Source organism: Caretta caretta, chromosome 12, assembly GCF_965140235.1.
Source record: "Caretta caretta isolate rCarCar2 chromosome 12, rCarCar1.hap1, whole genome shotgun sequence".
Classification (NCBI taxonomy): domain Eukaryota; kingdom Metazoa; phylum Chordata; order Testudines; family Cheloniidae; genus Caretta; species Caretta caretta.
Window position 1 is genome coordinate 11,595,995 of NC_134217.1, and position 25,608 is coordinate 11,621,602.

General features: G+C 41.9%; 1 protein-coding gene across 5 annotated transcripts in view; it reads left to right on the forward strand.

Annotated features, from left to right (window-relative positions):
• SLC12A4 (solute carrier family 12 member 4) overlaps positions 1-25,608 on the forward strand; it is a 75,469-nt gene that overhangs the window by 28,290 nt on the left and 21,571 nt on the right. For all 5 annotated transcript variants that reach the window (XM_048816505.2, XM_048816506.2, XM_048816508.2 and 2 more), the window contains exons 2-11: positions 843-937; positions 3,566-3,697; positions 11,914-12,060; positions 15,447-15,501; positions 18,180-18,310; positions 18,880-19,121; positions 21,729-21,943; positions 23,083-23,247; positions 23,348-23,446; positions 24,946-25,003. In XM_048816505.2, the coding sequence (XP_048672462.1) occupies positions 843-937; positions 3,566-3,697; positions 11,914-12,060; positions 15,447-15,501; positions 18,180-18,310; positions 18,880-19,121; positions 21,729-21,943; positions 23,083-23,247; positions 23,348-23,446; positions 24,946-25,003 (1,339 nt within the window). The remainder of the gene's footprint in view (positions 1-842; positions 938-3,565; positions 3,698-11,913; positions 12,061-15,446; positions 15,502-18,179; positions 18,311-18,879; positions 19,122-21,728; positions 21,944-23,082; positions 23,248-23,347; positions 23,447-24,945; positions 25,004-25,608) is intronic.

Genomic DNA, 25,608 nt, shown 5'->3' on the forward strand with positions numbered 1-25,608 from the left:
GGTTCACTGTTCCCAGCCAATGAGAGCTGTGGGAAGTGGCGGCCAGCATGTTCCTGCGGCCTGAGCCACTTCCCGCAGCTCCCATTGGCCAGGAACAGCGAACTGCGGCCACTGGGAGCTGCAGGTGGCCGTGCCTGTGGACAGTCAATGTAAACAAACTGTCCCACGGCCTGCTAGTGGATTACCCTGATGGGCCACAGGTTGCTCACCACTGGTTTAGTGCAACTGAGAAAGTGCATATTTACTTACAGAATTTAGAGTTTGCAATAAAATAGAAGGAAAATACTCTTTAGTTGACGTGGTATTATCTTAACTAGCCTGCAACAATTCTTACTAAATATTTTTTGAATCAGGCCGATTAGATCTATCTGATTTGTTTACTTATTGCTTAAACAGAAAATTGTGTTACAAATCAGCAATAATCTCTAACTGTGAGTGATCTCAGGAACTGTCTTTTCTGATTAATCATAATACTCTACTAAAAAACGTAAAAAGGAAACTGTCAAGATTATTAGGCCCAAGACATCATCTTGGCAGTAGTCCTACCTGTAAACTTCCCCTTGAGGCAGTTTTGTGTTTCTCCTTGTCTTTTAAAAAAAAGATTACTTTCAACTCTGAAAGCAATATCAATGATGGGTTTCAGTTTCTCTGTGTCATAGTAAATCAAACAACTAACACAGTTATGCCATTTTAAAATTATATGCTGAACAAAAAACTGGGATTTTAAAAATTGAATAGAACAGCTGTTGTATAGAGCAATCTTCCTTGGGGAGTTGAGATGCTCCTCAGATTTTACCTCCATTCCAAACTTACCAAAAACTACTTCTTTATTCTCTCTGCAGGTCATGGCAACCATAAAGAAAACAGTCCTTTTCTCAACAGTTCTGAAGCTGGCAAGGGAAGCGATTATTATGATCGAAACTTGGCCTTGTTTGAGGTAAACTTTAATTTTGCTTTCCAGACCACTGGGCATGAGCATCCTTGACCTTGAGTTATGGAGAATAGGAGATGAGGTCTTTCTCTCTCTTCTGTGGAGGGAGGGGATGGAGACTTCCAAAGCTACAACTGGCAGGTAGATGCCTAATTCCCATCTAAAGTCAAGCAGTCAGACACCTACATGCCATTCGTACCTTTTAAAAATCTTTTTAAAGTGTTGAGTGGCCTTTGGTAGGTCAGGCCCGTTAACATACACTTATAATGCCACTGTCCCAGGCAGTGTCTGTGGGCGGTTGTTCGGCCGGTGATGTGTGGAGTAGAGAGCAGCTGGCATCCCAGGTACCATGCACTCACGTGTAACTGTCTCTATCTCAGCCTCTCAGCTGTCAGGACCTAGTGCCAGAAGGCTGAAGATTGGGAACATGGGTTCCAGAGATTGGGAACAAGGAATGACAGGAGCTACTGATTAGGGAAGGGTGGGAAAAAATAGCATGTTTGGGCTCTGATGCCCAGGAGGCTCTAAAGAGCCCAGAAGATCAGGTTCAATACAGCAGCACCACACTGACCCAGTCTACCAGCATCTGCCATTATTCGCTTTTGCCAGCTAGCTGGATGGTGGCTTCTCCGATGCCTAACTCCTTTTCTTGGCAGTGTATGATAGCGTGCCTCTTCACCCTTTAGCAAGTTTGACATGCTGAGAGTATGTTCTGAGGTTCACGCAGAATGGAGGAGGAGTAACTTCATACCAGTACCACTTTTTTGTCTGCAGATTAGTTGCTCTGGCTTGTTTTTTTTTGTTTTTGTTTTTGATTTGCATGGCCGGGTTAGCAGGGCATTGATTTACATGGGGAAAGCCATATTTTTGTAATGGAAAGCTCTATAAATGAAGGCCAAAATTAAGTGCCAAAAGTTGGTTATTTAGGAGTCCTAATTTTCAGTGGTCCTGAGCACCTCCAGTTCCTATCAACTCCAATTATAAGTGTGGCTGTTCAGTGCCTCTGAATCAGGCTACACAGGTGGCTAACTTTAGGTAGTCATCTTTGAGTGTGTGTGTGTATTTTGTTTAAAGAGGTAATTCCAGGGCCCTAATATAATTGTAAGAACCCATTAATCTTCCCATTTGCTTCCAGTTTTCTCCTGTCACTGCATGTTGTTTGTGCCACTCCCATAGAATCCAAAGAAGCAAGAACCCTCGACTTTTTCTTGAAGGGAGAATTCTCAGCCCTCCATCCAGATGCTTCAGTTCATGAGAAAGCATGTTCCAAGCTTTCTTAAGCACTCGCTTTCCCAACAGGCCATTTAGATTAGCTGCTGCTGAGCAGCTGCTCCATCAGGTCACAAAAGCTCCATTTTAGCACACCCTGTTTCCACAGTGACAACCCATCATGTAGAGGCTTGTGCTAAGGAAGTCTAGTGCCAGTAAGATAGAACCAGTCACAATGCCCGCCTCCAATTCCTGCCACTCTCGCTCTGAGCAGAACCTTCACTGAGACTTCATGCTAGTTCATGGACAGATAACAGATGTTTGCTTCTCTCAAAGGCATGTCTTCCAGGAAAGATATCATAATCTGTCTGAGGCTGGAGTTTTGCTTTTGAGCAGAATCAGGTGTGTTGTGGATGGCTGTGTTAGAACGAAGGGACTTTGTATATTTGCAGGGCCTGTGGGTCTATGTGGCTGGTAAATTATGATTGCTGAGATTGGTGTTGGTGAGAATGTTGGCTTCACTGGTGACTTCCCTAATTTTTAGTTATTGCAGTAGTAGGGTAGGCGCTTGAGAAAATTTAAACCTGACAGGCATGCTCTGCGTGTGGGGCAGGCACAAGGGGAGGCGCAGAACAGAAAGTTCAGAACAACAGAACTATTTTAAGGATCTTTAGGAGATAATGCAGGAAAGAATACGGAGCGAAGGCAGAGAAGAGAAGCTGTAAGAGTAATCAGAGCACTCTCTAAACACTTTGCAAAAGATCCCAGCTGGTATAAAAATGAGACAAGTGGCTCACTCCTGCCATACTGCTCCAGAAGACAGGATGAAGCTGCAATACGGGAATGTGCCTGCTTGCCGCTCCTTGAGCGCATTGGTGCAAAGTACCAACACACGGGCTTTCCCCACCCTCAAAGACAATCACAGGGTAAGAGGGATCCTGCTGGATGTGGGGAATTTAGGGAGAGGGGATCGCGAGACCTTCATACAGTCAAACAAAACATACAGATTTTGGGAGGCTTATCTAACCTCAAACCTCTCGGAGGCCCTGGATTAGGATATTGATATTAAATATACCAGAATGTGCCCATAACACTGCAATAGCTGGGACTCTGGGTACCAGATCTCTGGTTTATTTGAAGAATTGTCCCTGAAAATGTTTTTTTAATGTTAACCCAAGATATGCATATTAGCCAACTGTAAATCATTCACTTTCCTGCAATCATGGAGTTCAGAGCTCTTTTTTTCTAAGACAGCTTTCAAAACCCAAACGTCCTCTAGCCAGATCAGACAAAATTAATATTTCATTTATTCTACTGCAGCCTCTTTCAGTGAGTTTATCACCAGCTCCAGCCCTGCCAAGAAGGTATATGATCCACCCCTTCTTTCTGACTGCTTTGGCTTACATAAGTTGTTTTCCTCCTCAGGAGGAACTGGATATACGACCAAAGGTATCTTCTCTACTTGGTAAGTTGGTCAACTACACAAATCTCACTCAGGGAGCCAAAGAACATGAGGAGGCAGAAAGTGCTGAAGGTTCAAAGAGGAAAGTATCAAAAGTAAGTAGAACTTCTCTCAATGGCCAGCTTGTAACTGAGATTGCTTGTGTGTGCAGTTGGAGAGTTCTGAAATTCCTTGTGCTTCGTCACCATTTCTGAATACGGATCTAATCCTCTTCCCCCCACCCCTGCCATGGAAGCCATGACATGACATTGCTTCATTGGCAGCAGGACTGGGCCCCAAATGAACACAGTGAGTTGCTTGTAATTTCTTGTTTCTAGACTGAAGCTGTTTTCCTCAGAAAATCAGAGGTGAAGTAATGCTTAAGCAATCTAGCCACTCCAGTGCACTTGGATAGTCTTAGTATGTATTATTCTCAGGAAGTTTGATTAAGTAGGTCACAATGTCACAAAAATCATGCATTTAAGTCTTACAACCTGTTTCTGCCACCCTTATTCACCTTAAATAGAAACACAGTCTGTGAGTTGTCACACTGATTTCAAAACCATTTTTAGAGGCAGAAGTGTGTGTGTTTAGGCTTCCTGTTTGAGCCCCATTTCTAATAACACTCTAGCAGGTGAGATTTAGTGGCCTGTTCTGAGGGTGCTGTGCACCAGCAGCTCCCTTTATTTTTTGTAGGGGCTGCAGTTGTCCAGTGTCTCTGAAAATGAAGCCATATGCCTCAACAGGGTACTAAAAATCAACACATTAAGGCTAAACTTCCTATTTAAAGGTGTTGCTGCTTTGCTTGCTGGTTTTCAAGCAAAGGTTCAGCAAAAGGTTTTCAAGTAAACTGCTGTGAAACTTGAACAGTGCAGATTTATTGTCATCCTGTGTTGCCATATATACAGAAGTCTTGACCCACTGAAACAAGACAGAGGCAAAAAGAAAAGGAGTACTTGTGGCACCTTAGAGACTAAGCTTATGCTCAGATAAATTGGTTAGTCTCTAAGGTGCCACAAGTACTCCTTTTCTTTTTGCGAATACAGACTAACTCGGCTGTTACTCTGAAAGACAGAGGCAGTAACACTGAAGATTGCCAATTCACTTTCAAAGGGAATGCACATTAATCCATGCCAAAAGTCTGATTCCAGCACCCTCACTCCACATGTAGTCCCTTCTGATTTCAACAGAGTCACCAAACCCAACAGGTGTTAAAAACATTAGTTTACTCTAATCTGGGACCACAAGTATTAAAATGTCTCAATGTTGTGGTTATTATGGTATCGCTAAAGGACAGAGTTAGGTTATTTCGGTGTCTGTGCATTTTAATACCTTAACATATATGGATTCCCTTTTAGGCATAACCTTAACTAATATATATATAAGTTAAGGTTATGCCTAAAAGGGAATATATATCAGTTTGTTTGTCTGGGCATAATACTAAAATCAAGCATGAGCTGTTGTCTTTTCCTGTGAATTTATGGGATTGCCTAATTTCAACTGATTATTCAGTCTGTTCTTCCTAAAAAATTGGGAGAAATTACTCTAATAAAGAATGTAGGGAAATAGGGTAGGGTAAATCCTTAACTTTTTGAAATGACACCTTTTTTGGCCATTGTTAGTGTTATTTAAAGATGGTTTATGATTAAATGACACCTCACACTGGTATTCTACACTGGCCATCTGGAAGCCAGCCATTTCTTTTCCCTTTGGAAAAGACTTCAGAGAATTTGGTAGCTGGTTCCAGCCTCAATGGGGAAGAGATTAGGCAATGATAGGAAGCCGAGAAGGTATTATTAGTCCCTAGCACAGTAATTCATGGTGGTGTCAAATATTCTGTATTTAGATACTGCATATATAGTGTAACCCACTTAGGCTTGGTCTACACTACCACTTTATGTCAGCATAACTACGTCACTTGGGGTGTGGAAAATCCCCTGAAGGATGTAGTTATACTGACCTAACCGCTGGTGTAGACGGCACTATGTGACGGGAGGGCTTCTCCCGTTGATGTAGCTACCGCCTCTTAGTGAGGTGTAGTACCTATGCTGATGGGAGAAGGTCTCCTGTCCACACAGGTAGTGACTTTGCTAAGTGCTCCAGCGGCGCAGCTGCAGTGCAGTAAGTGTAGACAAGCCCTTAAAGTGAACTTGTGTATAGTGAAACTCCATCTGGGCGATAACAATAAGGGTATGGCTACACTGGAAACTTCAAAGCGCTCCCGCGGCAGCACTTCAAAGTGCGAGTGTGCGAGCGCCGGGAGGGAAACTCTCCCAGCGCTCCTGGTAATCCACCTCCATGAGGGGATTAGCTCCCAGCGCTCGGAGCCTGTCTACACTAGCGCTTTAAAGTGCTCTGACTTGCTGAGCTCGGGGAGATTTTTCGTAAGTGTAGCCAAGCCCAAAGTCTCAGTTGTCCCATTTTAAGCTACACTGTTGTGGTTTGCGGTCCTGCCATGGTAGAATTTGACATGGTTAAAGCACATTTTGTTCTCATTGTATGGGTAGGAGTGAACTTTTTGAAGACAAACAAACGAAAAAAACCACTGTTCCTGCATTAGCCTCTGGCGCATCTGTTTTCACAGTGTTAAATTTTTGTACTGTAGTCTCTGGGTAACTCAAATCTTTTGAAAACATTACCCTGAACTAGCGTTTCAGCACACTGTGTATGCTGGAACTCCAGTGAGCGAATTTCTGCCTAGAGTGTCCGTCTTTTGTGAAAAGAAAAGGAGGACTTGTGGCACCTTAGAGACTAACTCCTTTTCTTTTTGCGAATACAGACTAACACGGCTGCTACTCTGAAACCTGTCTTTTGTGAAGGACACTACAGTAAAGGCTCCACCATGTGTAATCTAAATTAATTGTAGTTGGCATGGGGGGAGGAATTCAAATAACATTAAAGCTGTGAGGATGTCAGATGTCATTTGGAATTTAAAACTAGGGAGTTGAATACAGACATGAAATTCTAATTCAAGTCACCAAAAAGGAATGCAAAATCATGGGCAGAGACAATGGAGGTCCCCTGCACTGAGAGAGCCTCCAGAAACTGTGGAAATGGGATTTTCCTACAGGCTTCCGGTTTTTATTTTAAAAAGTTTCTAGTTCTCCTTTTGAAGTGTAAATACTGACACAAGGAAACAGTAGCACCGAGGCATGAAATCCCCACTTATCTTGATTGGGAGTTAAACTTTGACACTCTGCTATTAAATATTAGCATTGTTAACTGATTTGTTGCTGGATGATACACCAGATACATCCAGCAAATGTACTTACCTAGCACGGCTGAAAGTAAGTTGCATGTGCTGACATGTCAGTCATTTGAATTATGCAATGTTGTTGCAGCTATGTTAGTCCCAGGATATTAGAGAGAGAACTTATTTGTCCAATAAAAGATATTATCTCACCCACCCTGTCTCTTCAGTCATTTGAATTGACATTCCATAGGGAAATGCTGGAACAGGAATATGAGTTTTCTTTTGGTTTGGACTTTGTGAATCTCTGTGCCCAGCTCCTTAAAATCTCAATATGTGTTGTTAGATGCATGTTGCAGGTGTGAATTTTTAATGGTCTGGCTTTTCCACCTCCTCATCTAATATGCCTAAATTGATCATTGGATGTGCCATGCCAAGCTGCATGAATAATGTAGTCTTTTCTATAAATAAAAATTATATCTCCACAAACTGCCAACAGAGGACAAATCTCTCAGTGAATTCTGCTTCCTGCTATGCTTGTCGGTATCAACTGGTTTAACCAGAGCCATATTAGCACAGGCAGACTCTCCTTTCCAAAATCACTGCCACTTAAAATCAAAAAATCCACTTGAATGCAAATGCAAAGTATTAAAGACCTGTGAATGGCAGACATGGAAAGATAATCGTATGCTTAAGCTGCTAGATCATGTGGTGCTTTTGGCTTTGAAGACAATTTTGCGTCCTGCTGGTCTTACTGAAATTACAAGATTGAAGGAGACCTGAAAATTTTTCACAAACACTTGCAGTGTGGAAAATATATTATATGGAATTTCTGTCCAGAAAAAAGAAAAGAAAATCCCCTATAGAAAACCTGCTCAGTTGTGAAAGTGTCAAGAACAGACAAACTTAAATGGAGTATGGCTCACTGTAACTATTTCACCTTGCTTCAGTATTGCCATAAGTTTTTAGTATTCAGTGTTACGTTGTTTTGTAGCTCCTCGCTTTGTGGGCTTGTCTACACTTACATTTTGTCGCGCTCTAACTTGCTGGCTCGGGGGTGTGAAAAAATCACCCTCCTGAGCACAGCAAGTCTGAGCGCTTTAAAGCGCTAGTGTAGACAGGCTCCGAGCTCTGGGAGCTGGCCTCCCAGCGCTCGGAGCTAATCCCCTCGTGGCAGTGCTTTGAAGTTTCCAGTGTAGACATACCCCGTGTTAAGATACATTATCAATTACCCTCTCTCTGTTTAAGAGGGCAGCAGGGGTTTTGTTTTGCTTTTTAGGTTAGTATGAATACTGTCTGTAGTAAAGTACTGACACAGTTATGACACAGTTATGGTGCTTCAAACACCAGGTTAGACAAACATCTGTCAGGGATGGTCTGGATAATACTTAGTCCTGCCGTGAGTGCAGGGGACTGGATTAGAAGACCCCTCGAGATCCCTTCCAGACTGATGATTCATGAATAATAAAACTCCTACTTCCCATATTGGAGATCAAACGAACTACTTCAGCTTCTACATTGTAACTGGGCAGTTCAGCTTTATGCAAATGTCTGTTATGGCTTTTGGGGCTGCTCTGTGGCATCATCAGTTACTTACATTGCGTGGCTGGTAATGGTAGTTGTCAATTTCTTTGGGCCCTGCAGCCAGTTGTTTGGAAAACCAATCAGGCTAGCACAAGGGGAGTGGTGTCCTTTAACTCAAATCAATAACTTGCGTCAGTTACGTGTTTGAAGCTGATCAAAGTGGATACCACACATGTGGAAGCATGGGCTGCCTGGCTGAAAACAGATAATTTTCATAGAAGATATGAGGGTTTTTTTTACCATTTGCCGATTGTCAGTATATCTGCTTGAAATATCTTATTAGCTCCGTGCAATCTTTAGAGTAGTATTTCAATTTTCCCTTTTGGTACTGACAAGTCTGTTTTTGGTATAATATTGCCCTTGCTATTTCTGATTGCCTTCTATTGACTAGTTTCATATAACCGTTTATAATAGTGGCATCTGCTGATATAAGAGGATGTAGAAAAGGGCTCAGTCACTGCAAATCACTGATAGAAATGTTTTGCTGGTGCAAGCTGTTCTCCTGCTTCATGTCTTTGTTTGCTGCATTTTTATTTGGGTACAGAAACCAACAACCCAGTGATGACTTACGTCTGAGGTGCACTTAGTAATGCTGTGATTTGGGCATCTCTTAAGCTGTACTGCTTTGCCATTTTCAAAGTATACAATAAATGCACAATGTTTTCCCTTTACGACTGAGATTGTAACTTGGCGTAGCAGAGGCTGCAGAAGGAGGGGGAAGAGGAACCAGAGCAAGAGAGTTGAGATGCCAATCAGAGAAGAGGAGGTGGAAGCAGGAAATTGCAAGTCAGGGGGAAAGGGGTGGCCCAAGCTACTGTAAAGCACACAAACAATGCGGGGTGAAGGTGTTGGGACCAGGGAGAAGTGCAGTACTGAGCCTCAATTTGATTGTGTTAGTGCTCTGAATGAATGGGGAGGGGGAGATAGTCAAGTAAACCAAAGGCAGTTTTACTCACTGTTCTGTCATTGTGAAGTTTAATTTTCTAGCCAAAGGAGAGTAGACTGTGTTGCAGCTTTGAGCTCTGCAAATTTAATGGCAGCTGCTACAAGTTATCTTTTTTTATAGTATTGCAACCCCAAGCGTTGAAAAATTGTGACCCAGGCACTCCAGAACATGAGATTTTCTAAAATGATAATTTTTCGGTCGTTATTTGCTGGGCTACAAGAAAAACACCTCAAAGGCTGGGAGTTGACAACGCCGTTAGGGGTGATTTGGACTGAAAGCTTCAATATGGACTGAAAGCTTCAATATGCTCTGTTAAAACCTTGCAGTTGTAAACTTAGCTCCTGCTGCCACAGCCAGGCAGTCTAGTTTGCAAATCAATCCTTGAGTTATACACTACATTTCAAACATGTTCAAATGCAAATTATATGCACACAGATTTGGTTGAAGTTTTAAAAACCTTGAACAATATCAAGCACCTCATACCATCCTGTTTTCTGGAGGGGAAAAAGGAGTGAGTATTTAAAACAAAAGCCAGAATTAGCAGAGGAAATGATGCAGGCCTTGGGGCAAGTAAACAAAAGTAGAATGCTAGGGAATTAGTACAGTGAAAATTCACGGAAAGTTAGATCTCTTGGTTTCATGTCAAAGACTAAATGTTTTGTGTAATTTACATACAGCATGACAACCTTTCTGGACATTCTAATTAGATGCTTTCTAAGACATTTCTCTTGTTAGTGAGCGTAAGACCTTTAAAATAAAGTATCTGAATAGACATACATTTTTTTATCCAGATTGTCAGACTGAGTGGGGATACTAAAATGTGAGTGTAATGTACCAGATTGTGCTTCAGAGCATGCAAGGGCAGTTAATTTCAAATCAGAGCCATTAGTATGATATCTGGAAGTCTTTGGATCTTTGCACATTCAGTCCAATGAATAGAGACCACCTTACATAGCACCCTCCTAGATTTAATATCTACTCAATTTAAGATAAAACAGTAAAGGAAGGAAGCGTCTAAGAATATTCTCATAATTTTTTTTCCGAGAGCCTTGTAACAAATAATTTGAACAGCTCTTCCAATGAGTGTTCAGCTTTTTTGAAATTTGAATTAGGGCACTTCTAATTAGGATGTCTGTGCACAAGCACAGCTTCCATTAGCATCATGGGACAATGATCTCTTGCTTCTTCATACACACTAAGGAAAAGCCAAAACATATTTTCATAGTGGGCCACATTGATTCCGTTAGTGTTGTAGTACAATAACTATTTGCTACACAAATGATAGCTTTTTTGTCTGATGGACCTGGGTGCAGCAAAGTAACAGTTATTGACTGCATCATTAATCAGCCACATTCTGGCAGCCTAATAGAACAGAACAAGTAGCTACCCCTTCCCACTCCCTCCCACCCCCTGCTCCAAACAGTCCACACAAATTGCAATGGCTAAAAAATTACTTGGGTTGGCTTGAGTTACAGAAGGAGCTCAAAATAAACCTCACAAAATCCAGTCTAAGACTCTTTAGACTTGGTCTCTCCCCCTCCTGCCTCCCAAATGTCTCCTTGAGAATTGCTCAGCCCACGCTCTAAGGCCTGGTCTTCGCTAGAAGTGTGGAGCTACCTCACATTAGCAACGTGATGCAAAATCCTATTGAAAACAAGGCAGTTGGTAGTTTCAGTGTTTGGGGAGGGGTGGGGCCAGCGTGCAGAGCTGCCTAGCCGCACCTCTGCCTAGGAGCAGCAGAGACATGTTGCCGCTTGCAGGGAGCTGCCCGAGGTGAGCAGCGCCCGGATCCGGCACCTTGAAACCCCCCCTGTGCCCCAGTTCCCTGCCCCAAGCCCTCTCCTACAGCCAAACTCCCTCCCAGAGCCCACGCCCCGCACTTGCTCCTGCACTCCGAATCCCTCATGGCCATTCCTCCGCCTAGGAGCAGTAGGGACATGTCACCACTTTTGGGGAGTCACGCGGAGCCAGATAGGGACCCTGCCGGCCCTGAGCCAACCGGACTATAAACTGGACTTTCAATGAAGATCAGAAATGGCGGTTTATAGAGCTTTCCGGTTGGTAAAGTGCTGGATAACACAGCTTTTACTGTACAAAGAGAAATTTAAAGATATGGAAAATGTATGGCACATTTCTCAAAGCTGTTTCCAAATCTTTTGGTAGTTGTAACTGGAAACACACTGAACTTGTTGGGATAAACCTGTTCTTTACTTAGATTGTAAGTTTCTTGGACAGGGGCTGGGTTCTTGTTCTGTGTTGTGGACAGCATCTAACGCAACAGAGTCCAGCACCTTGCTCGTAGGTACTACCTCAGTACTAATAATAAATAATATAAATATGTTCAGTTGGTAACTGCTGGAGAGGCGGGGCTGAAATGAAGAGTTAGCATCCTGGTCCAAATTTTTTTGCCAGTCAACCAATGGTTTTGGTTTAAACCATTCTCTTGAGGTTTTTTGGAAGCACAGCACTGTAACATTTGTGCATCTTTTTATTATAATCTGCCACAACATGATGTCATTTAAATAGCTGAAATCTATTTTCCTCCTCTGTGTTCTAAACCCTTATTTTGAGTTACTCAGCGAATGAAAGTTGATGTATGCGTTTATTTTCAGTCACCCAGCATGGGCACCCTGATGGGAGTGTACCTTCCATGTATGCAGAATATCTTTGGGGTTATTCTCTTCCTTCGCTTGACATGGATGGTAGGAACAGCAGGAGTTCTACAGTCCTTCCTGATAGTCTTAATCTGCTGCTGTTGTGTGAGTACATGATCAAATTAAGACACTTCTCATACCACGTGTGCACCTCTTGCAAAGCTTTTACTATGCCCGTCTAAGGGGGTTAACTATACATGTGTGTAGGATTAAGACCAGGACTACACCAGAAACATTTTGCAGCAAAGCAATGTCAATTAGGAGTGTGATTTTTTTTGGGTGGGTGTGGGAGGGGATGGTAAACATTACTATAATGGTAAAAGTCCTAATGTAGATGCAGTTTTAATGGTGAACAAGTGTTTTTGTCAGTGTAGCTTAGGCTATGTCTACACTAGACTTCTGCTGGTATAGCTCTGTTGGTCAGGATGCGAAGAGGTCTGTGGCTGGCAGAATCTCCAGCTGTATCAGTGAGTTGGTGCTTTACAGATATGTTTATTTTGCTTGTGGGGGTGGGGGACTTACAAAGTGCAGCTTTGCTGGTATACCTGTGTCCACAGTACGAACTCTTTGCCAGTATAGCATATTGGCACTCCTATGATGGTAAAGCACTTCAGATGCAGCCTTATTTCACTCAGGGAAACGGTGTAACCTCTATCAGCAAAAGTACTTTTTTGCTGGTATAAGCTGCGACTAAGCTAGGAGGTTTGCTGGGATAGCTATGCCAGCAAACCTGTTCTTGTGTAGGCCAGGCCTAAGTTCGTTGGGTAGTGAAGAGTGGTGAAGGAAGCCCTGCCATGATCTATGGGAGAATCTACCCTGCAGTGCTAATATAAATTGTTCAGATTGCATGTGCAGTCTAAGCAGTTACGCAGCCATGCTCTTGCAGGAGGGCTTTGGAAATTCAGATCCCGCAATACTGTCCAAGTAAATGTGACAGTAAATGTGTGAAGTCTTACAGAGCTCTTCTCCTTGGCTGTTGTTCAGCTCTTTGGCACATCTGTTACGCTGTACGTGCAAGCCACGCTCATCTCCCACATGAAAGGCTGAAGAGTTGTGAAATCATTGAGTTTTCTGCATTGAGAAAATGACCTTTGGAGGGTGTGACATACCAGGGTACAATACACACTAATGAGCAGCTGTGTTCTGCAACTCTAGCCTGCAAACTTTGGTGCCTTACAATGCTTTGGTTGAAACAGTTCCCACCTGGGCCACTCACAAACAGCCGTTCAGCATGCAAGCCACACCCTGTGTGTCTGTGTGTAACTGCAGCTGGACAGCTACATTGGGTTACACGCCAGCTCTCACCAGCCTGGGTTATACTTCAGGGTGACCTCAACACACCCCCAGTCTTAGATTTTTCCCCCCCAGAATTGTATGTCCTGTACTTCCCAGCCCTGTTCTGGACAGTACAAATTATATAGTGTGTGTTATTTCTTTAATAGAAATAATATGCACACAACTTGCCACCCCAAATGGAGTTTCCCAGACACTTAAATTTAAACACACCAGATTAGGTAAAACAACAAAAGAGCCACAAAGAGAGAGATTTAAAGAACAAGTAATGGGGCATAAAAGTCAGAAATGGTTATAAGAAAATAAAGTTAAAATGCTACTAGTGCCTAACTTGACAAATTATATTAGAGTCAAGCAAAGTTTCTCACCATATGCTTTCAGCTCTCTTATTGACCAAATCCCCTAGGCCAGGACCGCTTCTCCCAGAATCCAGTGAATGCTTTCTTTGTTGCTTCAGGGTGTGTGTGTGTGTGCGCGCACATGCATGCGCACGCTTGTACTTTGGGGTGTTTGTCCCTCCTTTTTATAGTTTCAGTCCCCCTCTTGAAAAACATTTCCAGCTGTGTACTAGGAGACAAAAAGTCTGTAGGAAAGGAGTTCCCTGCTGCTTTTCCCTCACTTATTTGAGCTTCCTTTGTTTCCCTTCCTGCTTGATGACTCTGTTTACTGCTTAAATGCAAATTAATCAGAGTATACATTCGTTTGTTTAAGATACACCTGTTTGCCAACCTCAGTTTGGTCCATCTGGTAATAACACCATACAATAGAATCTTATAACTTCAGTGTTGCCACACATATTTTATCAGAACAATACTGATCAACACATTGAGTTTTCAAATGATAACTTACAAGGCATACTTTGTACAAAGATTATTACAGTAGATACTCCTGGGGGAATTCTGCGCCACTGTGCGTGCGCAGAATTCATGTCGCCCGCAGATTTGTTTGCTTCCCTGCAGAAAAATGACTTTTTGACAGGGATGCAAAGGGAAGCTGCAAAAGCAGTTGCACACCACTCCCTAGCTGCACAGGTACATCGTTTCAGGCACCCAGAGCAGCCAGCGGAGAGGTAAATCACTGCAGGGCTGGGGACACCCCAGCCAGTGGCTCCTACTCTGCGCTGGGATCAGCTGCTAGTCCCGGCTGGGCTGGAGGAAGGGGAGGATGAGATTTCCTCTTCCTCTGCAAAGAGTGGCCCCAGAAACCTCCCCCAGCTCCAGGAAGCTCACCATCCTCCCCTGCTTGCAGTCCCCATCACTCCTTAGCTGTGGGGGGAGGAGTCACTGTATGGGGAGCTGCTCCCCCATCCGTCCAACCCCCGTGCATCTGGACCTCCCATATCCAGACACCCCCACAAAGCCTCACCCCATATACCCGGAACCCCCCAGCCCTCCATACCAAACCCCACCCCACTGAACCTCAACCCCTGCATCTGGAGCCCCCCTGCCTCCGGACCCACACCACTGCACCCAGACCACCCCCCACTGAGCTCCCTGCACTCAAACCTCCACCCTGACGAGCCTCATCCCACTGTACCACCCTGAGCCCCCATATCAAGACCCCCATGCCACTGATCCCCAAATAGCTGCACCCAGATCCCCACCTCACCAAGTCCCATTCCCCCAGCACCCAGACCTCCCTGCTGAGACCCCCACACCCAGACCCCTCCCCTGAGCCCCAACATCCTTCACCTGGAAGCCCCTGCAGAGTCCCATTGCCCTTGTACCTGGAATCTTCCTGCAACAAACCGCTGTGCATCTAGATCCCCCCCACATAGACCCCCTACTGAGCTGCCTGTACCCAGATTGTCCCATACAGAATCCTCTCACCCCACACCTGGATCCCCCCACACAGAGCCCGTGTCCCAGATGATCTCCCACCTTCATAGAACCAGTGGCCTGTGCCGCCCATGCCATGCTGGAGTCTCTGAATTTATTAATTAAGAAATAAAACTTGCAGAATTTTAAAATGCACGCAGAATATTTAATTTTTTGGTGCAGAATGCCCTCAGGAGTAAGTAGTGTAAATGGTGTGAATACAGGGGTACGTTCTGTCTCTGTGGGGTAGAACAGAATGCTGTAAATTCATACTTAAGCATGACAACTTTTTCTGTTTTGCTTATTTTACTGTACAGGGAAAGAATTGTATTTTTGAGACTGTTACTTATGTAAATATATCCATTGTCTTGTTCTCCACAGACTATGCTGACAGCCATATCAATGAGTGCAATAGCAACAAATGGTGTTGTTCCAGGTAATTGTAATTAGCAAATTCCTCACTTCAGTCAGAATAGCGTATCTGTAATCCATTTTGACTCACATTTCCTCTCTGTAAGTACAACTGTAAACATGTGCAAATCTGTATGCTAACTAGAAGATTGTGGTTTAATAAATGTAGATTTTTTGTTGCTTTCCGTTGAAATTAGATGAGAAGGCAAACTAATATCCTGACATGTCAAGTGAAGAACTGTATGGTACCTTCTCCAGAATTGCCAACCCCAAGTGTTAAAATATCATGAGCCAGGTGCCTCCCCGAACCCATCAGATTGGCTTAAAAATCATGAGATTTTTTTTTTTTTTTTAAAAGTACCTGTTTTTTTTCTTTCTTACCGAAAAGGTATGGGTGGGTCACATTTTCAAACTTTGATCTGCTACCATAAGGGCTAATAACTATTTTAAACAAAAGCTGAGATTCTCCCCATATCACATGTCTCCCAGATTCAGGTTTTTGAGTAACACAGTGACTTGTTAAAATCATGAGTTGGCAACACAGCTTCTCACCTATTTGAGAAACATGTCCTGTACTAACCACGAGGAGTACTTGTGTACTCCAGAGCACTTCAACCTCCCTGGACACACAATAACAGACCTAAAAGTGGCAATTCTTCAACAAAAAAACTTCAAAAACAACAAGAAACTGCAGAAATGGAATTAATTTGCAAACTGGACACCATCAAATTAGGCCTGAATAAAGACTGGGAGTGGATGGGTCACTACAAGAACTAAAAACTAATTTCCCCATGCTAATTTTCCCCCTACTGTTATTCACACCTTCTTGTCAACTGTTTGAAATGGGCCTGATTACCAAAACAAAAGTGATTTTTCCTCTGGCTGATAATAGCCCACTTTAATTGAATTGTCTTGTTAGAACTGGTAGGGCAACTCCCATCTTTCCATGCACTACGTATCTGTATCTTCCTACTATATTTTCCACTCCAGGCATCTGATGAAGTGGGTTTTAGCCCACGAAAATTTATGCCCAAATAAATGTGTTAGTCTCTTAGGTGCCACAAGGACTCCTCGTTGTTTTAGCTGATACAGACTAACATGGCTACAACTCTGAAACATGTTCTGTACTGACATATCCATCATTGCTATGGTCTCACTGCTATTTTTCTAAGTTTTTTTTGCTTCAGATCCCATCAAGTTGAACTTCACAGCAGATTGAGGGACGATTATTATTTAATGAGGAAGAAAAGTAGTTTAGTGTATACAAAATCCAGGAATTTAAAATGTAGCTCACTCTTCAGAATGGTGATACTAGCTAACCTTTCATTGGACACTAAACAGATTTGCACTACGTGTAACTTAGCTCATCTGTGTTGTAGCCCTTTGTTAGGGTTCCTTCCTCACTCTGAACTCTAGGGTACAGATGTGGGGACCTGCATGAAAACCTCCTAAGCTTACTTTTACCAGCTTAGGTTAAAACTTCCCCAAGGTACAGATTAATTTTACCCTTTGCCCTTGGATTTCCACTGCCACCACCAAACTTTATCTGGGTTCCTGAAAAAACGGAGTTTGGACACGTCTTTCCCCCCAAAATCCTCCCAACCCTTGCACCCCACTTCCTGGGGAAGGTTTGGTAAAAATCCTCACCAATTTGCATAGGTGACCACAGACCCAAACCCTTGGATCTTAGAACAATGAAAAAGCATTCAGTTTCCTTACAAGAAGACTTTTAATAGAAGTAAAAAGAAAAGAATCACCTCTGTAAAATCAGGATGGTGAATACCTTACAGGGTAATTAGATTCAAAACATAGAGAATCCCTCTTGGCAAAACCTTAAGTTACAAAAAAGACACACAGACAGGAATATTCATTCTATTCAGCACAGCTATTTTCTCAGCCATTTAAAGAAATCATAATCTAACACATACCTAGCTAGATTACTTACTAAATTCTAAGACTCCATTCCTGTTCTGTCTCTGGCAAAAGCATCAGACAGACAGACACAGACCCTTTGTTTTTCTCCCTCCTCCCAGCTTTTGAAAGTATCTTGTCTCCTCATTGGTCATTTTGGTCAGGTGCCAGCGAGGTTACCTTTAGCTTCTTAACCCTTTACAGGTGAGAGGATTTTTCCACTGGCCAGGAGGGATTTTAAAGGGGTTTACCCTTCCCTTTATATTTATGACACCCTTCATTTACCCAGTTTGTCTGTCCATATGACTGTTTCTCTTATCTGAAGAGGGTAAAAATATGATTTGTTTTTGAGTCTAACAAATTTGAAAAGAATGGGAAATTGCAAAATAGAATAAGATTAAATACCATAAGCACGCTCAGGATTTCGGTCACTGCAAATTACTCGCACCCACCTGTGCAGTTGTCCCCAACTGTAAAAGATTTAAAACTTTAATCTCTTGAAGCATTAGTTGACAGAAACTATTAAATACATTTCTGAGGAGGAAACCTGGATTGAGCCAAGATACAAGACTTGATTTAATATCCTGTATTTCTGCTGAATGCTGCCTAGGCAAATGAGAGCTATCTTTGTGTAGTTTGCTATTGTGTAAACAAAGTTATTTCTGGTAAAGATCTGAAAAAAGCTAGATATGCAATTTATTACTTTGTATGAATGTCCTGGATTTTTTAAAATGTGAAGTTTGTGATATAAAAATATTCTGGAAAATACCACCTCCCTTTCCTGTCTTGTAGCTGGTGGCTCCTATTTCATGATCTCAAGGTCCTTAGGTCCAGAGTTTGGTGGAGCTGTGGGACTGTGCTTTTACTTGGGAACAACGTTTGCAGGAGCTATGTACATACTTGGTGCCATTGAGATTTTATTGGTGAGTAGTAATGCTTATGTGGCAATTCACATGTAGATACTACTGCAGAATTCCTGCCTCATAGGGATAGAGTTATTCTCATTTTGAAGGGGCATAGAGGATGATGGCTTACATTTTCAAAAGTGATTATTGGGTGCCACTTTTATTCTTTTCTAGGGGCCTGACTTTCAGAAAGTGCAGTGTCCACCCTCTGGAAGCCAGGGCCCTTGAAGGTGTCTCATTTTGGGTATCAAAAGACAGAGACTCCCCAAAATCACTATTCACTTTTGAAAATGTAGGTTGAAGTGTGACTCATTCCAAGCCACCCAGTGAGTCAGTGACATAGCTAAGGTTAGTTAAATTGTATTATGGAAGTAAAACTACAAAACTGCCCATATCGATTGACTATTCTACAAAGTGAAGAATCCTAGCTCAATGTATTTTGCAAATAGAGAATTGATTTACATGGAAATAAATATTCGGGGTATGTAATGCTTATTTAAAATTGAAACATGCAATAAGTGGAAGTATATTTGAAACTCTTGTTGTCTTACTGCAGCCTTTAGTTAACTTTTTGTTTTCTATTTCAGACATACATTGCACCGCAAGCAGCAATTTTTCATTCCACTGGTGCCCATGATACATCAAGTGCTACGCTGAACAACATGAGAGTTTATGGAACCATATTCCTCACCTTTATGGCTGTGGTAGTTTTTGTAGGAGTGAAATATGTTAACAAATTTGCTTCTCTCTTCTTGGCCTGTGTAATAATATCCATATTGTCCATTTATGCTGGAGCTATCAAGTCCATCTTCGATCCCCCTGCATTTCCGTAAGTAATCTTGCTGGCTGGGTATGTCAACCTGCAAGTCAGAAATATCTTTGGTTGCCATTTGGAAGCCCTGATTCAATGGAAGTTATACTAAAGTTACCCAGCAAATATGGCAGCACTTATGTGCTATAAAAATTATTTACTTTAGGAATGATAAATTTTATGTTGCAGTGAGCATAGTTCGATAAACCCATGAAACAAAGCTCCTTAGCCTAAAATAAACACACCGTTAACCTTTACCATCTTCAGCCAGTTCCACTAGGATAGTGTCTTCTGCACAGGTAGAGGAAGATGGATGGATGTTGACACTTTTTAACCTGTTCCCCCACATACAGAAACAGAGAAGCAGATACTCAAGTTACAACATAAACTTTCCTCACATGGCATCAGTTCATTTTATGTTGCAAAGTTGCTTTAGTTCTGAGCCAGAGTACAGTTGACTTAGTCTTTTTTGTTGTAAGTTCAATGCAGGCTTACACTGTACCAGGGAATGCACAGCACCGGCAATGGTAGCAGGGGATTATGCCGTACAGTTAGGGTAGCTTAATCAGACAAATTTTTCACTTGACAAAAGTAGTGTCATGCTAAATGAGTAGCCACAACCCTCTACTGGCCCCCACTTTGCATGTAGAGCCCAGTCTGCACCATTGCAGTGAAGAGTGGGAGTTTTACCATTGACTTCAAAGGAAGTGGATAAAAAACAAAAAACAAACTCACATACAAATGATCAGGAATAAATTAAAAATACAGTGTTTCTCTCTCCCTGCGGCTTTCTCTTATTTAGCGAATGCTTCCCTCTGCTTGTCTACTCATGCTGGCACTTATGTGGGGCTGGAAAGGATCTTGAGTCAAGAGGCAGGACCATCCCCTGACAGATTTTTTCCAATCTATTATTAAATACCTTCAGTTAGGGGATACCACAATCTTCTTTAGAAGCCTCTTCCAGAACTAAACTATCTTTATAGTTAGAAAATTTCTCCTAACATTTAACCTAAATCTTCCTTGTTGGAAACTATTACTTTTTGTCCTACTGTCAATGGACATGGAGAATAATTAATGAAAGTCCTCTTTATAACAGCCCATATCATATTTGAAGACTGTTATCAGGTATCCCCCCAAGCCTTCTTTTCCCGAGATTAAACATGGCCATTTTAAAAATCCTTGTCTAATAGATCATGCTTTCTAAACCTTTTATCATTTTTGTTGCTCTTCTCTGGACTCTCTCCAATTTGTTCACATCTTTCCTAAAGTATGGCACCCAAAACTGGACACGGTACCTCAGCTGAAATTTCACCGGTGCCAAGTAGAGTGGGACAGTTACCTCCGTGTCTTACATATGACACTCCTGTTAATATGCCCCAGAATTATATTAGCCTTTTTAGAAACTGTATTGGATTGTTGGTCATATTAAATTTGTGATCCACCAGTCCTTTTCAGCAGTACTATTGCCTAGCCAGTTATTCCCCCTTTTGTACTCGTGTATTTGATTTTTCTTTGCTAGGTATAGTACTTCACACTTCTCTTTATTGAATTTCAACTTGTTGATTTCAGACCAATTCTCCAATTTGTTAAGGTCATTCTGAATTCTAGTCCTGTCCTCCAAAGTGCTTGCAACCCTTTCTAGCTTGGTGTCATCTGCAAATTTTATAAGCATACTTTCCACTCTGTTGTTCTAGTAATTAATGAATATATTGAATAGTACTTGATCCAGGACGAACCCCTGTGGGACCCTATTGTATACACACTCCCCATTTTTCCCCCCTGCCAGTTTGACAGTGAACCATTGGTAACTACTCTAAGTACGGTCTTTCAGTCACTCATGCATAAAAGTAGAGCAAAAATGTTGGCTAATATTTTTTTTATCATGGATTACAGCCACAATGAAACTTCCTGAATTTCTTTTCTCTCCACTCCCGACAAACCAGCTGGAGAAACGTAGCAGTGACCTGATATTCACACTGGTGATCTAGGCTTGGTCAGACTGTACCTCATATGGCCCCATTAGTTTAGTATCTGAGCACTTCACAGTCTTTCATGTATTTATCCTTTGAGCACCCCAGTGACATAGGGAAGTGCTATTGTCCCCATTTTATAGAGAACTGAGGGGGAGAGAGAGAGAGACTAAGAGACTTGCCCAAGGACACAAAGGAAGTCTGTGGCAGAGGAGGAAATTGACCCCCTGGTCTCACAAATCCAAGGCTTGTGCCTTATAATCCTTTCCCTCCATCTGTTCTGCATCCCCCTCATGGGGGAAGGGGCAGTAGGTGGCACATACCTTTCAGATGCTGCTGATCTTCAGAACTGCCAGCCCTACTTGTAGGCAAATATCCCGAGCTGCAGCCTGGAAGTGGGACACTGAGGGGCAATGGAGAGAGAAATAAATATATTTTCATTTTGAATATTAAAACAAAACAACATCAACATATACACTCCCGGTTCTGCTGCCCAGGAGAGTCTCAAATCTGGAACATGTTGTTGGGGAGGAGAACCACTTTAAAATCGCAGTGTATGGAAAGGAAAAAGCTACACTTTCCAAGTAACATCTGATGTGAGTAACCATCTTTGCTTAGTATGTGGTTCTAAATGACTCTCTCATTCCCCTTCCAGGATTTGCATGCTCGGCAACAGGACCCTGACGAGAGATCATTTTGATGTTTGTGCCAAAACAACAATTGTGGGCAATATGACTGTGGCCACCAAGCTCTGGGAACTCTTCTGCCATAGTTCTAACTTAACAACTGATAATTGTGATGAATATTTTCTGCTCAACAACGTTACGGAGATAGCAGGTATTCCTGGAGCTGCAAGTGGCATTTTAAAAGGTATGATACAAAACACGGTTGGATCAAAGGATATCCTCTTGTTAAGAGGCATGTATAGCCGTTGAGGTGGATTGAGCTGTTCTATGCTTGTAGAGAAAAAGCACCAAAGAAATGTAATTACAGTTAAGAAAACCCTTTTGAAGAAAACTGTTAGAATACTGTAAAGAGTAGATGGTGTTAATCACTTTTCTAGATAAGAGGCTTACTTTCAGTTCTACTAAATTGACTGACTGAGACTGATATTTGCAATAGAAACTCAACAATAGTAATATTGTAGGGCGAATTAACCTGGGCATACTATATAACTCTTCAAAACCAGGCTAAAATGTCTGGGTTGGAGAGTAGTGGTAGGATATTACGTATTCAGATTTATAACATAGTAGATTCTAGCTGGAAGAAGCATAGAAGTGTGTGCATGAGCGTGATTTATGTGTCCTTGCTCTCTACTGCAAAGCTACAGTATATAATACTACAAAATGCTCACTCTAAACAAGAATTAAAGGGAAAGTTTGCTGTGTGCAGGTGATGTCTATATGTTCATAAAGTTCCTATTTAACAAGGAAAATTAGCAGACATACTCACTGCTTATTCCATTCATTGTCGAAGCATTAGTTAAATGCAAATCCATGCAGTGTCATAATACTTCCACTTCCTAAAAAATAAAATAACTTCCATCCAGATATCTGGTCCGGGTTACCTAGGTTTCTTCAGTTATGTACACTCTTTCATTTAATATGCCTAATTTATGTGACAATGCTAAACTTATGTTGCTTTGGTTAGAGCAAGTCTATTTAAGTGGTATGTTAGAATGATATAACATCAGTTCGTTAACTTTATAGAATCAAAAAATAAATGTTGCATAAACCTTTCTAGGCAGTTGGTTTGTGTGGTGATAATCCAAACATGTTCATTGCTCTTGTGAAAAGTTTGCATGAAAATTCGATGGAAACGTTTTCTGTTTTGGACGTTTTGTGTGTCTAGATTTGTAACTGTAGTAACCCACTATGTTTCACTCCAGCCTGTTATTGCTTTGAGTAGATAATTAAGAGTTCAGTAAGTTAGGTTTGGGTTAACCTGTATTTACTGCTCTCTTTTTGTGGTGGTAACTCCCCTTTCCTGCCCTCTTCCCGCCCCCCCAGATAATCTGTGGAGCAATTATATGGAGAAAGGAGAGATACTGGAAAAAGCTGATCATCCATCAGTTGATGTACCAGGGCTGAAAAGCAACCTTCACCTTTATGTGTTTGCGGATATAGCCACTTCCTTCACAGTACTAGTTGGCATCTTCTTCCCTTCAGTGACTGGTGAATACTGGGAAAGGGTTTTGTGCAATTTTTAATTAACTTTCTTTGATCTCTTGTGGTGTTTCCAGAAACATTTTCTTAAACTGAAATCTATGTTTAGGTATCATGGCTGGTTCAAACAGATCAGGAGACCTCAAAGATGCACAAAAATCTATTCCTGTTGGAACAATTCTGGCGATTGTCACCACGTCACTCGTCTGTATCCTTTAAAAGTAGAATGGAATTCTAGCACATTGTGACTCAATTGAACTTTTATTATTATTTGTGTTCCTGGTTCATTGCACTGTTTTCAGTTGATTATAAATACTCCTATGATTGTCATATGTCAGTGAAAGAACATAAACACTGGTTCAATTGAGAGCATGTAACTTCCTCCCCTTTCTATCTCTTTGCTTTCTAGCTGCTGTTATTTGCTCCTTTAATAAAGCTGACTAGCAGTCAGTGGTATCTTGGGCTGGCAGAATGCAGAGATCCATTACCATTGCCAGCTGGTAAGATGGGGAAGAACCTTAAATGCAGGAAATTCTAGATCACAGTACCTTTTTAAACAAATAGGTTTTTAATTTTGAGTAAAGGGAGGGCAATGTGTGCTGTCTAATAATTTGTAAGCGAATGTCTGTGTAAAAGGGCACATAAGGATCATCAAAGTAGCCAGAGATGGCAAGATATAGTAGCAAGGTTGTTGAATAAGAAATGGAATTGGGGTGGGGACGGAAAGTTGGAATAAAAGGAATCAGTGTAGACCAGACAACTCTAAAATTAGCTGCTGATATTCTGCTAATAAGCTCTTCTGAAAACTAAATGTGAACCAGGATGGCACATGAACTGTAGCTTGCAAGTGTCTTCTGGCACATCTGCCAAGCTGCAGATCAGGGGATTGTCAAAGGGACAATGTACTCCATGTCATACTCCTGCTGTCTTCCAGAGAGCTCCCATATGGCACTTCCGGAGTGGACCTTTTTGTTCCAGAAGTTGTTGTTTGTATGTTGATGTAACGGGACAGTCTGGTGACCAGCTGGCTTAGTGGTCAGGCAGTGGCCTTACAGTTTTTGACGGCGTAGTCATTCAGAGGGCGTCCCGGCCAAATTGTATGCAGCAGGCCCCAATCCCTCCTTAGTTCTGTTTTTACAAGGGAGCATGCAGGCACGGTAGGGCGACCCAGGCCCACTCCACCTGGTCCCCATCCAGGACCCTTGGGGTTTGTCAAAGTGTCTAGATCAGTAATTGATCTACTCCAAGTTACACTTTCGCTGGGTCACTTCCTACCTGATTGGAGCTCTTCTGTTTGGGGCATGGTTGCTGGCTTACGCTTCCCTTGGTCTGTTAATGTCCTGTTCAAAGCAGTCTCCTTTAGGGCTTTCAGCTCCCACTGGGGAGTTTTGAAGTGGAAAACTAATTTTATTAAAAACATTAACCATGTCTCTTTAATCCAGTCTTTCTTAAATTTGAATTTTGGAACAACAATTTAATCATATTTGTCTCTTAACTATTAAAGATACATATGTACGTTGGGTGATATTAACAACTCACTGCCCCGCATACCTCAAGTGATCATGATACCTGACTATATAGAGGATACCACTGTATCATAATCATTTGCACAGGGGCAAACATAGAGCTTTAAGGATGTTCAATATAATTGCATTGATTTATCATGTCTAAATAAAATTACCTTTCTTAATGTACTCTGTACTCAAGATTTCAGCAGTGTATTACTATTTGGAGCCTGCATAGAGGGTGTTGTTCTTAGAGATAAGTAAGTAAGATGAAAATATTTTACCTATCACATGGTAGGGGAGGTTGTGCCCTGGCTTTGGCCAATGAATCTTTTAGTCTTTGCCTTCATCTTCACACCTGACTAGAGCTGCCTCTTAGGCACATCTGCATTCAAAATGTAAAGGATACTTTGGACGAATGGGTTCTGCACTTCCCTCTGCTTTGTGTGACTGCTCCCTCCAATCTCTAGCAGTGTAGGGTCTTCAGAAGAACATTTTACCCATTTTGCCTTGCATCACGTGTTGCCTTTTGAGTTCCAAGAGGTACTAGGTTCAAAGATCAATTTCTTGCCATTACAGTTGACTTCCTAGAAAATCAAAAACCCACTGATGTTATCTGAACACTGAACTTCATCTTTGCTCCCTTGTTCTCCCTCTCTGCCTCCTTATTAGACCTGGTGAAATTTTTCCTTGCAAATAAATTATCTGATGAATTCAGCCCTTTTTCCTCCTGAGAAACTAATTTTTGATTCCTCCAAATGTATTGACTATTTGTGAGAATTTGTCTAATAGTTAGGTTTCAGAGTAGCAGCCATGTTAGTCTGTATCTGCGAAAAGAACAGGAGTAGTTGTGGCACCTTAGAGA